The 16,293-nt window shown below is 38.9% G+C and overlaps 1 protein-coding gene across 2 annotated transcripts in view; it reads right to left on the minus strand.

Annotated features, from left to right (window-relative positions):
• Nucleotides 1-1,198: 1,198 nt before the first annotated feature.
• Nucleotides 1,199-16,293, minus strand: part of TPCN2 (two pore segment channel 2) — a 28,920-nt gene continuing 13,825 nt past the window's right edge. For both annotated transcript variants that reach the window (XM_051621400.1, XM_051621399.1), the window contains 15 exons: nt 16,155-16,246; nt 15,765-15,846; nt 15,307-15,393; nt 14,607-14,726; nt 14,264-14,323; nt 14,048-14,176; nt 13,370-13,419; nt 10,827-10,926; nt 9,852-9,923; nt 8,437-8,510; nt 7,979-8,069; nt 7,773-7,855; nt 6,586-6,667; nt 4,474-4,559; nt 1,199-3,820 (listed from right to left, as the gene is read on the minus strand). In XM_051621400.1, coding sequence (XP_051477360.1) covers nt 3,742-3,820; nt 4,474-4,559; nt 6,586-6,667; nt 7,773-7,855; nt 7,979-8,069; nt 8,437-8,510; nt 9,852-9,923; nt 10,827-10,926; nt 13,370-13,419; nt 14,048-14,176; nt 14,264-14,323; nt 14,607-14,726; nt 15,307-15,393; nt 15,765-15,846; nt 16,155-16,246 — 1,287 coding nt within the window. In that variant the 3' untranslated portion in view covers nt 1,199-3,741. The remainder of the gene's footprint in view (nt 3,821-4,473; nt 4,560-6,585; nt 6,668-7,772; nt 7,856-7,978; nt 8,070-8,436; nt 8,511-9,851; nt 9,924-10,826; nt 10,927-13,369; nt 13,420-14,047; nt 14,177-14,263; nt 14,324-14,606; nt 14,727-15,306; nt 15,394-15,764; nt 15,847-16,154; nt 16,247-16,293) is intronic.

Consider the following 16,293-nt stretch of genomic DNA (forward strand, 5'->3'; position numbering starts at 1 on the left):
TATTTTCAATAAAAAGCCAAGACAGATGGAATACTGAAATGACTTCATCTGACCAAAGCAATGTTAAATAGCAGAAGCCATGGTAACACTGTGCTGCTCACAATATACTTGTAGGTGAAGAGTTAAAACCACCTAGCAATATAAGAGATACCTTCACCTCACACTTCAGAGACAACTAATCTATCCATACCTTGCCCCAGTTTCCTATAGGCCCTATTGTTTCTTAAAGCCATATTTCCATGCGTGTTAAGAAGTGTTGGAAGGATGGAAAAGCAACATTCCCTAACATGTTAAGAGATGTACAGTAGCACCACAACAAAGAGAGGCCAAGAGAGCCTCAAGCACTTCCTTCACATAAACCTTTGACACCCAAGAGAGTATTTCTTCCTTTGTAATTTCTACACAGTTATTAAGTTATTCTGCTTGCCTTATTTGCAGCTCTGACCAATATAAGCTTTTAAGTTTCTTCATTTTTAAGTGAGGTTTATCACGGCATTTCTACTGAAAGAATCAAGAACACTTCACTGGCCTCCTTACTCCTGTATCTTTAATTAACACAAATTCACAGCAAATCAGGAAGGGAAAAGCAAATCTGAACAATCACAACCTGGTGATCAAAGCCCTCCTGCAGAAGCCAGAAAAACCTGAGCCTGATTTAACAACTCAAGATGACCTTCTATTTGCTTTAGCTTTTACATGCTTCACCTCAGCAACCACAACAGCCATTTTAAGCTTGACACAGAACCAGTTTTGTTCTGTTTTTAAAAAAGCACCTGAACTTCTCTCAAAAGAATGCCATGGGCTGTCCTACATCATCTGTGAAATCTGTCTCATTTGAAATGCTATCAGAATCCTTACTGCACTGATCATATCAGGAAAAAGAGATGAAGGAATATCTAGTCTGCAGCTACAAAGAGGGAGCTTTGCCACAGCCTCAGTGCTCAGTTTCAATGAAGTTTCACCTTAAAAATGAAGCAGTACCTACAGATGATATGTGCCTCTAGAACTGGAGAATAACAAAGCAGAATACTTTAGGACCTGCATTTTGCAACCAGTTATGTCCCATCTGCATGTAAACTCTTCCACGGGCCCAGCCTCCAACTAGGAAAGATAATGGGAGCACAGATGCTGAGCACAACAGAAACCAGTAGAAGGGGGAAGGGAAAAACAAACCACAAGAATCATTTCCATGCCACAGTTATTTTCGTATTTTGAGAGAGGTAACCTTTTTAATAATGGAAACATCAAATTTTACCCAGGTACATACATTCATTTTCATGATCTATACATTATTGCATAAGACTTGTGATTATTTACATCTTCCAGGACAAGTGGCATCAGGCATGACGACTTCATGTTAAATTCTAGTTATGTTTTCAGTCAATTACACAAATGTGGAACAAGAACAAGACTAAGAATATTCCCATCACAAAAGCCTTCTTCACATTTGTCCAGATGCAACAACTGCACAATGGATGTTTATGATAATCCCACACCAATTTGTGTCGCTTTGGTAGATTGTAGTGGAATGTAATGGCAAAACAAACAAACAAACAAACACAAAAAAAACAAAAAACAACCCACAACCAACCAACCTTAAGAGGCAAATAGAAAGTAAACTTGCAGACAGGTAAGAACCAGTCATTTCCTTTTTGGGAAAGGCCACTTCTCCAAGTGTTCAGAAGAGCAGGGGGAAAGAAAAATAGAGTAAAAAGGTAAAATAGGGTATTCAATCTCTGTTATTAAGTGCAAATAAATTGGTGGCAGTGATTACATCATGCTAGAAGGAGCAAAAATCACCCTGGAATAAAACCATGCAAAAAAATCCAAACAACCCAAATCTAGAAAAGCTGTGTGCTGATGCCTTCACGTACTTGCTATGATGTGTGTTCTCAGTGCGTGACTGAAAATAAGCATGGTAATGTCACTGAAACCAGTGCAAGTGAGTTTCTGGGTGGATTAGTCTGGAACAGAGACACAAGACTCAACACTGACAAGAGCACAGTTTAAGAGGCAAGATTACAAAAGTAAGGGATTGCAGCAATGGCTCAGAGCTCAGGTCAGATATGTTCTACACACACACAAGCTACAACATATTTTGTCCCACAGCACAAGGAAGATATAATCAAACAATACAGAAAGAGACAAGAATGACTATGCAGCTTCTAAACAGTAAACCAATAATTCAGAAATACTTTTGAGCTCAAATGCACCATCATCCCAGATCCTTTCCCTTATGCAGGGAAGAGAAAAGAAAAATAATGAAAAAAAGAGGAAAAATATAGAGGATGACTGCTTGGCACTTTTCAAAAATGTTTTGTCATCTGAAAAACAATCCAATAAATTATAAATCATGGCAGTGTTTTATGGCCAGCTAATTTTCTCAAGTTTTTGTCAGTGAAGAGATGATTGTAATAATGTCTGTTTGGGGGAGAAGTGTCTCCACAACAAGGCAAGGATGCCAAAGGGTAATTTCACTTTTATGAAAATAGTAGTTGGTATTGATTCTATACTTCATGATGATTTACTAGTTACGTGACAAAGATTTAAACTAAACCATCTTTTTTAGAGGAATAGTGAGGGCTAATGAAAAGCCCATGGCCATGGCTTACTGCTAATTCTCCCCTTTAGATTTGTTGACAAAGTTATTTGCCCAAAAAGTATAATGCAGGCAAAGCTAGTGCTCTACAGTATGTGGTCATTAAGCCATAAAAGAATGTGATCTCGCAATACTGGTTGAGCACTTTCAATTCCCATGGACGTGAATAAAAATTTGAACTGCTAAGCACTTTGATCATCCCCTTCAACTTTTTTTTCCCCTCCCCATAATTTAAAGACTTGCAGTGATCACGGTGCTACATTCCGTTCAAAGTTCAGTCCCCTCAGCTTTTCCATGGAATATGATACAGTGTAGAACAGGACTTGGAAGAAAGTAAAAGGAAGAGGTTCACTAAAAAGCAACATGAGAATATTTACTCTAAAGGAGAGCTCAGTTTTACCACATTGAAAACCACAAGTGCAATTGCTCCATTCAAGGTTCTAACTGCTCCGAAAACCAGCAGCATGATGCAACCAGCAACCATCAGCACAAAGCAACAGAGAGGATGTGCAAGGTAGGCACTCCCTGGTACTATGTTGAAATTGATTGTGTTCTGAAGTGATTAACACCTGAAAATTTGCTAAATCATGCTGGTGTCACATCTCGATAAAAAATAGTGTTTCAACTCTCACTACAAAAAAGATTAAGGATTTTGTTCTGGTCCTGCCTAATCCATTTGTGAATTGCAGGGCACAGCCCTCACCACACTCACCTACCAGAAAAGGCAGTGCCACTTTCTTGTGCTGAAAAAAAATAGCAGGCATAGTGGTTACAAAGTTCATGTTTTAAAGTGCACTGTCATTTGAAACACACTTTCCCTTCTAAAAAAAAAAAAAAACCAACAAAACAAGAAAATAAAACATTCTGATATCAACAATTTATAAAAATGACAGCTGCAATATTCCTCTAAAATTGCAACTTAAAATCAAGTCAAACTAGCACGATTCAAATCTTTTTCAATAAAAAAAAGATATGAACCAAAAATAAAAAACCCTCTTTCTGCAGAGAATTGCCAAGCAAAACCTCACGTACTGTCCTACAAGCCTCTCTCCTGACAGCACCTCACAGAAAATCCATTCAGTTTCTTCCAGCTGACAACCTCAAGAAAACAGAGGTCTAAATAGATCAGTCCTTCCCATCAATCACCTACACAACTGCAGGTGTGGATGCTGATGTAGTTTTTCCATCAACTCTTCCTCTGTAGGTTCTTCCAAAACATCTCTACAAAGGAAAAGCATGAGTTGTTAGGGGCAGCAAAGGGAACTTCTCAGCATTTGTTTTTGCAATGCATACACTGAGATGTAACATGTGCTTGTTTCGAGAATGAAACAAGGAATTAAAGTTATAATAAGTTGATGCTCCCTAAAGATGCATCTACTTGCAAGTGATCCATCCTTTACAGATGTGTCACAGAAACCAGCAGCTGTTTTCCCACAAGAAGCAGAGAAGCAATTTCCTGCACACAGTACAATACAACTGAAGGTCAGTAGATTTGTTTGCCTGAAGAAAGTCCCAAATGAGAACATGCTCCCAATGCTACTATTGAATATCCAGTGTGCACCAGAAGTTCCACTTGTGCACGATCAAGTATCGACTCACCACCCACAATTTCCTAATAAGCCAAGAACATGCATCACTTTCCTAATCTTCCCTTTTCTTCTCCCTCTCAGCACAGACCCCACCCCAGGCCCAAGGTAGAAAGCATGCAAAGGTCAGGCTAACAAGTCAGCTTCAAGCAGGCCTAGCTACAGCATTTACTGAATTTCTCCAAGCTAACATACGAAACAGTTTGCTGCTATCCTCTTGCAGCCAGCACACTTTCTTTAAAACAGGTGAATATAAGAAACTCAGATGGATTGTCAAGTTCAGCTCACCTGAACATGAGCTCAACTGTCCTCTGGTATTCGATATCTGAAAGAGGTTCTCGGTGACAGCGACGGTCCCACTTGTGAATAAAGTTCTGGAACATGAAAGGAAGGAGAAAAATTAAAGGCTGCTTCTAGTGACATCAGTAAAGAGGTTCTATCAGCTCAGTGTGCTTGGGGGTAAGGTCTGGGAGGAGGGTGAAGCTTGTTTTTAACACAGAGTGGCAGAGCAGTGATTTATTTAGGCATCTGAACATTTACTGGCTGCAGGTCACTATTTAAGCCTGTTGCTCAGGAAGGAAGTAACTTTCTCATCACACACTGAAAGAACAGTAAAGCAGAGGACAGCCCTGCTGCCTTCCACTCCTAGCAAGGACTGCCTCCCCAAGATGACTGTGTGAACTACCTGCAGAGTTCACCTGCTTTGAATTTTTTCCACTTTAAAAACCCAACAATATATACACATACTCATAGTCTAGGCATCACAAGTGAAACTCAACCTCTGGTTTTCTCATGTCCCCTTATCCATTCTGACTTACTCTGACAAAGCAGTATCTGGGTATCGATACTTAGGTAACTAGATTGTTTTGACATTCATTGGCTGCAGGTCAGGACATTATTCAAACTTATTTGTTCAGGAATGAAGTAACTTCCTCATCACACACTGAAAGAACACTAGAGCAGAAGACAACCCAGAAGAAGAAAAAAAAAAGAAAAAAAAAAAAGGAAGAAAAATAATAGAATCATAGAATGGTTTGAGTTGGTTTGAGTTGGAAGGGACCTTAAAGATCATCTAGTTCCAACCCCCCCTGCATGGGCAGGGACACCTCTCACTAGACCAGCTTGCTCAGGACCCCATCCAATCTGGCCTTGAACACAGGGATGGGGCTTCCACAACCTCCCTGGGCAACCTGTTCCAGTGTCTCCCCACCCTCACACTAAAGAATTTCTTCCTAATGTCTAACCTAAATCTCCCCTCTTCCGGTTTTGATCCATTACCCCTTGTCCTCTCACTACAAGCCCTTGTAAAAAGCCCCTCCCCAGCTTTCCTGGAGCCCCTTCATATACTGGAAGGTGCTATAAGGTCTCCTCGGAGCCTTCTCTTCTCCAGGTTGAACAGCCCAAACTCTCTCGGCTTGTCTCTGCTCCAGCTCTTTGATCATCTTTTCATGCCCTTCTCTGGACTTGCTCCATGAACTTCATGTCCTTCTTATGCTGGGGGCTCCAGAATTGGACACAGTACTCCAGGTGGGGTCTCACGAGAGCCAAGTAAAGGGGGAGTGACATCCTGCTCTCCTACTACAGAATGCTACATCTTGGCCCTTACAGGAAACTTGGGCCACAACCCTGTGGAAGCAGCAGCTAGATGACTTCACAGGATTAGCCTCCAGCTAGAACAGAAACTCTTTTCTAAAAGGCTCAGGTAAGACTGAGGTTCAGCACGAGACTCATACCTAGGTTTCTGTCTAAAAGTTCACCATTCTGCCTAGGCTAGTAAATTTAGTTCTCCATGCAGTCAACAAAGTGCATCTCCAAAAAGTTTTCACAGGTTTTAACATGGGGTGAAGTGCCCTCTACAGGTTCTCAGGTTCTTCCATTACTTACAAGAGGAGTCTACGATGATTAACCTGGAGTAGATGGCTATGATGAACATGCCCTCCACCACTGAAAACTCAAAAGGTATTTGGCTTTGCAGAGAAGTATGAATACATGAGAAACCAGCTGATCCACATGTTCCTCATGGCATTGCTTAGCTACCTACATTTCCACAGCTGCTTTAAGAAACTCTTGAGAATGTTCTCTTCAAAATAAGTCATCCGTTCTACTCTTCTACTGAGGAACTGATTAAGAGTAATAATTCAAATTGGGGTAGGAGGAAACAGGACAATAAAATGAAATGCAACTGCATTTGGGACAAAATTGCACATTAAAACAAAAACTGTCCAGGAAAAAAAAATATGCTTCCTCAGCATCTCAAGGAAAGGAGAGAGAGGAGGAAAACAAGTACACACACACAAAGCCAACACATTTTTCCCAAAAACTTGTCAGGGTTCTATTCATTTCCCACACACACCAGAACATGTCTTCAAGCTCTAAACCCAAAGAAACAGACTTCCTTACCTCTAGAAGTAAAGCTACAAAGAGATTAACCCAGATGACAGAGGAGATCAACCACCAGGCTACAAAATAGATCTTTGCCCACCTGCAGATCAGATTAACAGACAATAAGTAAAGTAAGTGGTAAATAACCTTAGTCTGAAAGTGACCAAAGAGAGCTGTGAAATCACATTTTTCCTTGAAAGATATTACTATTGCTTTATTAATGTAAAAGGAGGGCTGGAAGCAAAAAATTAAAACCAAACAATAATTAAAAACAAACAAAAAACACAAACCCCACACATGACACCTTATCTTTTCATTAAGTTAACCAAGTAGATTTGCTTCCCTCCACTTACCATGCCTAATAAAACTCTGAGGAGACAGAAAAGCATCCTAGTAGAAGTTGTACTGATCACAGCAAAAGATTCATCTAGACTAGTATCCTCAAAAGTGGAAGCACAGGAAAGACTACAAAATCATGTCAAAATACCTATGATACTGCCCCTAATTGCTCCCTCAATCTCCAATAATTTTCACTTCAGAGATTTCTTGAGCTAGAGGTAGCTTCCATTATTTGCAGAACCCAATGGATTTCTCTTTCATGACTTGTCCAGTCTTCACCAAACCACATTAAACATTTATCACACAGAACAGCCTGTAGAAGAGCATTCCACATGCTGGGTTAACCATCCTAGGATCACTGGAACAGCTCAACCCAGAGGCCACCCAGTCCATTCAAATATTCTCATAAAGCAATTAAATACAAATGAAAAATATGCCCAAGGTTTTAAGTCTAGAAAAAAATGTTCGCTCACAGGAAAAAGAGAACCAGCCCAAAATTAATTACAACAATTAACTAACATCTTACTTCCGTGAGATTGCCTCTACAGTGAGAACCACCCATCCAATACATGTTGCAAGGCTGTTTATAATCCACTTAAGTCACTCACTCCTTTTTGGAACAAGACAACTACCAAGCCAGTTTCCTGTCCTTTCTAAATGGATGTCATGGCATCCACCAACTAGACCAACCATCAAATTGCACAAGTTAAAGAACAGCCATGAAATATTATTTCCTACATACCCAAAATAAAGGTAAGCAGCACCCTTTTTCCCAGTTGGTAGGAACTGTGCTGTGTGTATAAACCCTAGTTATCTTATGAACTAGATTTATATGTGACTTTTTCAGTATTATTACTGATACGTACGGACTTGAGTATCTCGAAAACGCTTCCAAAAAGACTTGCCAGTTGTTCACCACCATCACATCCCAGAGGGTCACCACTGCTGCCTAAACAACGTGAGGAAACCAGAAGTTGAGTGGCTGATACCACACATTTCTGCCTGAGAAAATGAGGGGAAGAGACAAGCAGAGAGACAAAGAGGGACAGATTCCACCTAGGATCATACTCACAGCAAAGTCATCAAAGTTGTTGGACCAATATTCCAGCTGTTCGTAGGTCCCACACAGCAGAGTGTTGTTATCATATGTTGTATTGGCAGCACTGGAAGAGAGTTACAGGCTGATGTGAGCACAGCTTTCTACACCCTAAAGCTTAAAAAACAAGATTCTTCTGAGTGCCTCATAGAAAATTAAGTATCTTGTATGGGCAGAGAGCAAGTGAAACAGTTTAAAAAACAGTATTTAAGCCCAGCAAAGTCTCAAGCTACAGGGAAGTGTTCCTGCAAATTCAGTACACCAAGAATACACAGAAGAAGTAACAGATTAAAAAAGTCTGTGTGATTTAATGTGAAAAGAAGGGTGGCTCCAAGAATAAGAAGGGAAAAAACCCACACACAACTCAGAGGTACCAAGTTGCAGAAGCTTTTGAAAAACAGACTCTTTCTGAGTAATGATATTTAGAATGTTACCTGCTGTTTCCCAAGGGAACAACAGCACCATTGAATAGTATTATGCCAGTCAGAGCAAATGCATAGAAAACCACCTGGCAGGAATATAAGCAAGTGTTAGTTTTGAATATTTCTGTCACTAAGTAAGAAAACAATGCAATTAACATGGAATTCATACAAGTACCACAGTTAAAGGAATTTGGTCAAAACCAACAATGCCTGAAACTATTAAAGAGAAAATATTCCTCAATATTTGCATTACTTTTTTGTTCTTACTTTGAAATATTCTATTTAATTTTCAGTTGTTAAAATGCATTATATCATTTTACTTTATGATCTGTTCTATTTTTGTGTCTCAGAATGCTGATATTTAACTGTTAACGCTACACAATAATGACTTAAATGAAACCAAAAAACAATACACATATTTACAAGGAATAATCTAACTAACTATCTGGGGAGCTTTCTCCTAGATTCAGTGAAAAAAAGCTTTTACTAACACTAACTGAAGACAAAACCAAGTCATTATTTTATACTACATCATTAGCTTCATTTAAAATATTATATTAGACTCAGCTTTCCCCAAACCAGTTTCTTTATTTTGAAACACAACATAAACCTTTTCAGACTGCAACTTAAGGCCCCTCCCCTACAGATAAAACCAGAGACTGGTAATGACAAACACAGAGATTCTGGGTAAATGGCACATTAAGTATGTAGACTGAAATAATTTTAGACAATACACTAAATCCTTGTTCTCTAACCATTCCCTTAAATTAAGGTATCCTAAAAAAACCAAAACCACCCCACATATAACAAAAAAAAAAAAAAAGCCACCCAGGCACTCATTTGCTGTATCAGGACATCACTGCAAAGCCAGAAACTCCAGTGTTGGGAAATGGAGGATTTATGTAATGGACATCACATATGGTGATGCATCCTTTAATCACATGTTTACAGAGTGTATGATCTGCACAGACACACCTAACACAGGATGGCAGAGGTTTTTTAAAATCATGTCCAAACATGCCATCTCTACACCTTCTCAACTGACAAAAAGAAAACAGTTGTTTTGCTATTTACTGTAACATAAGCAAGCCAGAAGGAAAGAAAACTAGGCTACTTTTAGCATCATATGAATTTTTATTTGAGAGTATCTAACCTAAGGCAAGCACTCTGAGGAAGCTTTAAATAATCTTTTAAAGGCACGTCTAAAGGAAACAGATAAATGAGACACTGATTGTGTACAACCCATAACAATAAACAGTATTTTGCTGCAGTTTTGCAAGACATGCCCTGGAGAACTGGCTGCTTAAAGTCAAGTGTTAATGTTAATTGTGATTGTTGTTCAAAGAACTTGTTTACTTGTTGAATACATACTCTTATTATACTAGTAACTCTAACAAAGAAAATTACAGTCTTGTACCATGACTTACCACAAGAATTCCTGCAAAAGCTCTCAAGTTTTTTACCAGATCCAGCAGTGTAGTAACAACCAAAGCCATGAACTAAAACAAAGCAGAATTTGATATACATGACATTCACCACACTTGCAGTCCATATGAAATTATTCTACTAAAAGGATAAAGAAATATCAACCAGGAAAGTGAGATGCATCTAAATGCAGGTCCTCTTTCATACAGTGATATTTCCATGAGGCACTTAAAATATGAAGGAACAATGCTGCAGCCCTTTTCATACACAGACATTATGATAAGGTTTAAATATGCACAGGCACTGTGACCTAAAGAGCTATATGCCTAGTAAGACTAAGAAAGGAAAAATAAATAAATCACAAGTGCTCCACAGCTCCAGCTTGACTGCTTCATACTTGATCTACATCATTTCTAGTTTACACTTTCCACTGACATGAACTCTGATTACACTGATGGATATTTATGTCTCATTGAACTAAGATACAAGTTCTGCACCTGACATTCATTTGGGCTTAGCTTTCTAGCAAGTCTAAATGCAGGATTACAACAAACAATCAAATATCTCCAAGTGACTTCAAACTCAATTACAGGTATTCTGGTGGAATTACCCATACAGTAAAGTGGAAAGAGGAATTCCTCCCAAATAACCCTTTACATGACCATAATTCTGACAGTACCTAGTGAAAACTAGTCTATCAACTCTCAAGTACAAATCCACTCATCTGATTAAAACTGAAGCACTACACAAGTTGCACAGATGTTTCTGGATGCATTTGACAACTTCAGAACATGAGCATCAACTGCCATGACATCAACAGAACTTTTCTGCCAGCTCAACAGAGCAAACCAGAAGAGACAGTGAGTTTGTGAGGTGCTATGCAACACTCTGGACAGTCTACACATTATTCTAAAAGCCTTTAACAAAATTTATAATGTGACCAAGGGAATCAGGAGTGTAGAGAGGTAAACAAACACCTTCATATTAGGAATGATCCGCAGGAACCTGAACACAATTAACATGTTCACCAATCGCACCATATCCCACAGGGATAACAAGCCCATGAGCTCAGGTCTCCTAAGAAAGATGGAAGAAAACCACAAATCAGAGAAACAGTCCATGACAGAAAGACACAGTTAAATCTACCAGGTGCAAGTAGTTGTAAATTCCCCACAGGTTTTGGTTAATGTCGTCCATGGCACATGAAAAAAATTTGGGGAAAAAAATAGAATTAAAATATTGTAGGTACTCATGTAAATCCTTTTTAAAATCTGTGACTGAGTAGAACACTGCATCCAGTTTGGGAATGCCCAATAGAAGAAAGGGACAAACTGCAGCAAGATCAGCAAAGAACCAACAAGGTAGTCAGGGGCTGATGCACACGTCCTACAAACCTAAGCTGCAGGAACTGGGTTTGTTCAGCCTGGAGAGCACTGCTGCAGGATCTAGTAACAGCCTCCTGATACTAACAAAGTGGTCCTCAAGAAGACAGAGGCAAGGCTGTTCAGTGGTGCATAGCAGAAGGGCAAGGGATAGTAGGTGCAAGCTGAAAGGGTGGAGGCTCACACTAGACATAAGGAAGAACTGAACAACATAAGGACAATAAGACAGGTTACGCAGAGAGGTTGTGCAAGTCTCCATCGGAGGAGGTTTTCAAGACCCAACTGGATTAAAAGCTTTGAGTAACTTGTTCCAGCCTTGCTTTGAGCAGGAAGCTGAACTAGACACCTCCTGAGGTCCCTTCCAGCCTGAGATATCCTACATAAAAATCTGTCATCGACAGAAGGAAGTACACTCATTAACTCAGAAGGAACTTCAGCTACAGTAAACTCTATTAACTGATGAAGAAGTGATCTATTTATCCTGGGCTCTTAAATATGTATTTAGTGTTCTTTAAAGTGCATGTTTGTACCAAAATACTCAGGTAAGTGGCCTTCCTTCTGCTACGGGGGTGGGGAGGTACCAGTGTAGGTCCTTTCAGAAAACAAAGCAAAATAAAAATATTGCCACAGTGAGAAGCTTTAGGAAATTGCAAAAAGATGTGCATTACTCCTTGAGGATGTGCTTGGCTGAAGTCAGGCTTCAAAGAAAGCACTAAGGTAACAGCCTTGCCAACCTTACTCCTTATATGCACAGTCCATGGGTGATATTCATATATTCCAAATGTCAGCCTGAGTTTTAGCTGACTTTTACATTGGCATGTTGGATGCTTCTTTGCTGAAAAGGTGGACAGGTGGTGGGGAACAAAAAATGCCAACGAAAAAACACAGATGCTAAATTATTCTTTGCACCATCAATATATTCAATTCTAATAATAAAACAAATAATCTAAGTCAACACTGCATAGAATAATAGAAACATCTTAGTCCTGTCCTGAAGATGTAACATCTACAGACCAAGCATTTACCAGCAGCATCAGGACTCAGAATGACTCATCTGAGTTATAAAATGTTTGCAGTGACTGACACATATCTAACAAGTATTACTGGTGCTTCAAGATACTATCTTAGTGCAAACAATCATCTACATTCAAGAATCAAAGGGCAAAAATAACTGATCATATTCGTAGGTGACAAGTTAGATGGACAGTTAACACCATTAGATTGTTAGCAACTCATATCCTTATGGCAACCAAGGCTTTTGAGTGACAGCAGTGCAAGAAGTGTTAAAAAATAAACCTATTTCTAGCTGTAACATCTATCAGGTCTCTTTACAGATACTAGGGTAAATTATGGTCACTTCTTGATTTCAAGATAACCAATATCTTTAACAATTAGGGAGAGCCAATGTATTAAGAAAGAGCTTGTGTGTTTTATATCATCCCAGAAAGTAAGATTCAGGAAATCTTCCAGAAGTCCTTTGCTTTCCTGTTTTGTTGTGATGACAGTTTTAAATTTTTAAGAGACAAATCAATTATTTGTTATGTTTTTGATAACCAAAACGTATACAGATAGTTACCTAAGAACTGCTTGAACTTCAGAAAAATAAAAAAAACCAACTCCTTATTATTCCAGTATAGATAGTTTAAATCTATAGGAACTTTTCTACTACATTTTACAGCAAAAATCTCTGACTTCAGTCTACATACAGAGTCAAAAGGGCTTCATCAGCTGTTTAGGAATTTATATAATCAGGCTTAGAACAATCCAATACTGACACATATTAAGTTAGTTGCTGGTTGTGTATGTAGTACCAAACCCCCATTCCTGCACCTTTGGAAAGTGTAGATCTGTGAGGATATTATTTTAAATCAGATTATAAGTAATCAAAATGCATCCTCCTCAGAACAGCTAAACAGATCTCTAAATTTAATGACAAAAAGTAACAATTTTCTTTCATTTATCCATATGGCATGGCTTCTAGTGACTACGAGGGTGAGAAATTCTACTAGGTTAGGTAAATTACAGACTGGGCTGACAATCATAGTGTAATGACATAGGTGTGTGTGGATGTCTGTGTATATTCCTCTGAGCCACCTCAGACACTGAGCAAAGTGCAACAGTTCCAGGAGATTACATACCAACCAGGATGAGGAAATCCATACACAGCAAAAGTTGCAATCTCCAAAACCTTTAGTTAAGGAAGAACAAAAATAAATAAATAAATGTCAAAACCTTCTTTTGTAATCCTGAGTTTCAAAAATTATCTAAGTTTCTTGACAGAAAACATTTTAAGCTGCTCATTCGACTCACTTTCAAGCCCTGAAGCTGTCACATTTGACTACATATTCCTCCAAGTCATCCAATGTACACACATCATCCAACAGTGGTAAATGTAAGGATTTACAATGAACTACATTAACCATGAACTTGGCCTCACCTGCCATAAGTGTTTCAGGCTTTTAGCAAATAATAACAAGCTTCTGCCACTTTTTTTGTTAACTAAAAAAGCAAAGTGATGTTTAGCTGTGTAACAGATTTTGTTATGCAATTGCTCCAAAAGCAAAATGTTTCCAATTAACATTAACAAGGCTGCTTATAAGAAAGCTAGCCTTTTTGTAAATAAAAGCCTAACTTCCAGAAAGGAGATCCTAACATTTGTCACCAAAACATTCAAGCCACTGAAAACCACAACACTGGCTCGTGTTATTTAGCTCAGCTTGTATTTTTTCAATAAAAAGCAATTCCACCAGTTCTTGCAGTTCCTAATCATCCTAGTCAACAAATCCAGGAAAAGAAAAGTCAACAAAAACTCTTACCAGCAAAATTACAGTCAGAAGTCCATCAAATCTATTGCTTGGGTATGATAAGTATCTTTTCAAGCCCATTGCTAAGATTTTCAGCAACATTTCCAGCAGATAGTATAGAATGAAGAAGCAGTTGATAGCCTTCACTCCCCCCCAAAAAAAGAATAATAATTAAAATTATTGACACTGAAAAGAACAACAATAACTAAGAAAATTGTTGCATCTTACCCCCAGGAAGAAGTCATCTCTTTCAGAAGGCTGCTTATCTGCATCCATCACCAAAACCACCTTAAACAACAAGAGCTATTTTATCAGTCCCCTGCTTTACTGCTGAACAAAACACATTTTTAAGCACAAGGACAAAACAGGTCTTTTATGCTTTGCATAGACATTTTCAAGCAGCTCTGAATATATTTTTTAACCACAAGTATCCTCTCCTAAGACCTTGCATGGCTAAAGGATGCCAAACATGGACATGTGCTACAAAAAGTGGTTATCAGAACAGAGGCTAAAGAACAAAAACAGAACTGAAGTTTGCAGCAGAGAAAAAAGAAAACAAACTTGTACTTACACAGATAGAAACAATGTTTGCAAGAGCCACAACATTCCCCAAGTAGCCGAAGTAGTGATGGCCAAAGGCAAACTGCATTTTCTGCATAAGATGAGACTGGTACTCTGGACTGGGAGGATGCTGAAAAGAACACACAAAATACCATTGCTATAATGATGCAGGAAACCACACCCAATCTCAGTTTTAACTAGCAGACCTTTTCAAAGCAAAACTTTTCAAGGCCACATGCTCATTCTGACATTTCAGTAGAAAGATGCTTTCAAGTTCTTGCTGTTAGCAGCAGAAGACCATTCATTTATGATCAGCAAATGGGTTGGCAATTATGGCACAGTACAAGCTAATGGCAAAGAAGAGAGATAATCCAACCCCTTCTTACTCTAATGAATCTTCTTATTAAACACACTGAGCCCTCCTCTATTTTGTCTGGCCAAGTCACTTAAAGATGCTGACAGAACAAACCACCATGCAATTTGAGTATTTAACACCACCTGGCAAACTCAAACTAATGCAAAATCCCCCCAAAGCAACTTCATTTCTGACAATCCATGAACAACTTAAAACTCAATGACACTTCACCACACCTCACGTTCAACAAGCGGTGGAGTTTGTTTGTATGCTTTATAGCAGGAAACAATCACCTACTTTTGTGCAAGACCACACTCAATCTATGACATTTTATAAATGATTGTCAGATACATACTTCCTTAATGGCATCTTTGTCTAGTTCTTCAAAGACCTTCTGAAACTGGGCAGCTGACAGTTTGTCACAGGAGCACGTTTTGAGTGACTTCACATGAAAAAGAAACATTCAGATCAACAGCTGCAATAGCAAGTGAAAAAATTAACCCTGCAAAACAGGAGCTTTCATTACTCTGCACCTCTCCACAGGTGAATGCATTCCTCATCACACCAATCAAAGAAGGAGCAACCTACAGGTGAAGTCCTTGCCTAGAGACTGGTTTTGCCCCAAAGACCAAAACAAACGGTGAGCTGGGCATCCCTTCACACTCTTCAAGAAAGCAGCAAAAAGAGAAAGCTGAGCTGAAAGCCACTACTCCTAGATAGGTGATCTGATGAAAGAATTTTCAGTTTTCACAGCTGTGCCATCAGAGGGTTTGATAGTTGCCAATACAAAGACTAAGAAAATCCAGTTCTTACTCTCATGATGGCTTGCTTGCAGCGAGAATCCATTTCAACCTTCTGCACCACTCGTAGTAAGGCCTCAACACTGACATGAGACCTATTTAAAAGAAAACAGGACAGACCCTGAAACAGGCAACTGTCTGGATGGCAAAATAACAGCTTTTTCAAATGCACTCCTGCCTCTTTTTTCTTTGAAAAGCACTTAAAGTTAGAAGTAGAAATAAAAAGGAAATAGACACCAGAATGAGTCCCAAACAGTGTGTATTAAACATTCAGCTGAAGAAAAAATAAGAGAAGAGCAAACTGCCATTTTTCAAGGGATCCTCAGCAAATATACTAAACAAGACAACCAAAAATCTGCTCTTTTATCCCATATAATCTACTGTTTAAACACTCTTTACTTACTGTTGTGCATGTGTCTCTTTCAGGGAAGAAAGCACTTCAAAAGCAGCCCGGATTCCCAGTCGCCTCCTGAAGAGGGAGGACTGAACTGATTTCTAGACAGTAGAAGAACCAGAGAAGACAATTTACTTACTTGTTTAAA

The sequence above is a fragment of the Apus apus genome, chromosome 5, assembly GCF_020740795.1.
Source record: "Apus apus isolate bApuApu2 chromosome 5, bApuApu2.pri.cur, whole genome shotgun sequence".
Classification (NCBI taxonomy): Eukaryota; Metazoa; Chordata; class Aves; order Apodiformes; family Apodidae; genus Apus; species Apus apus.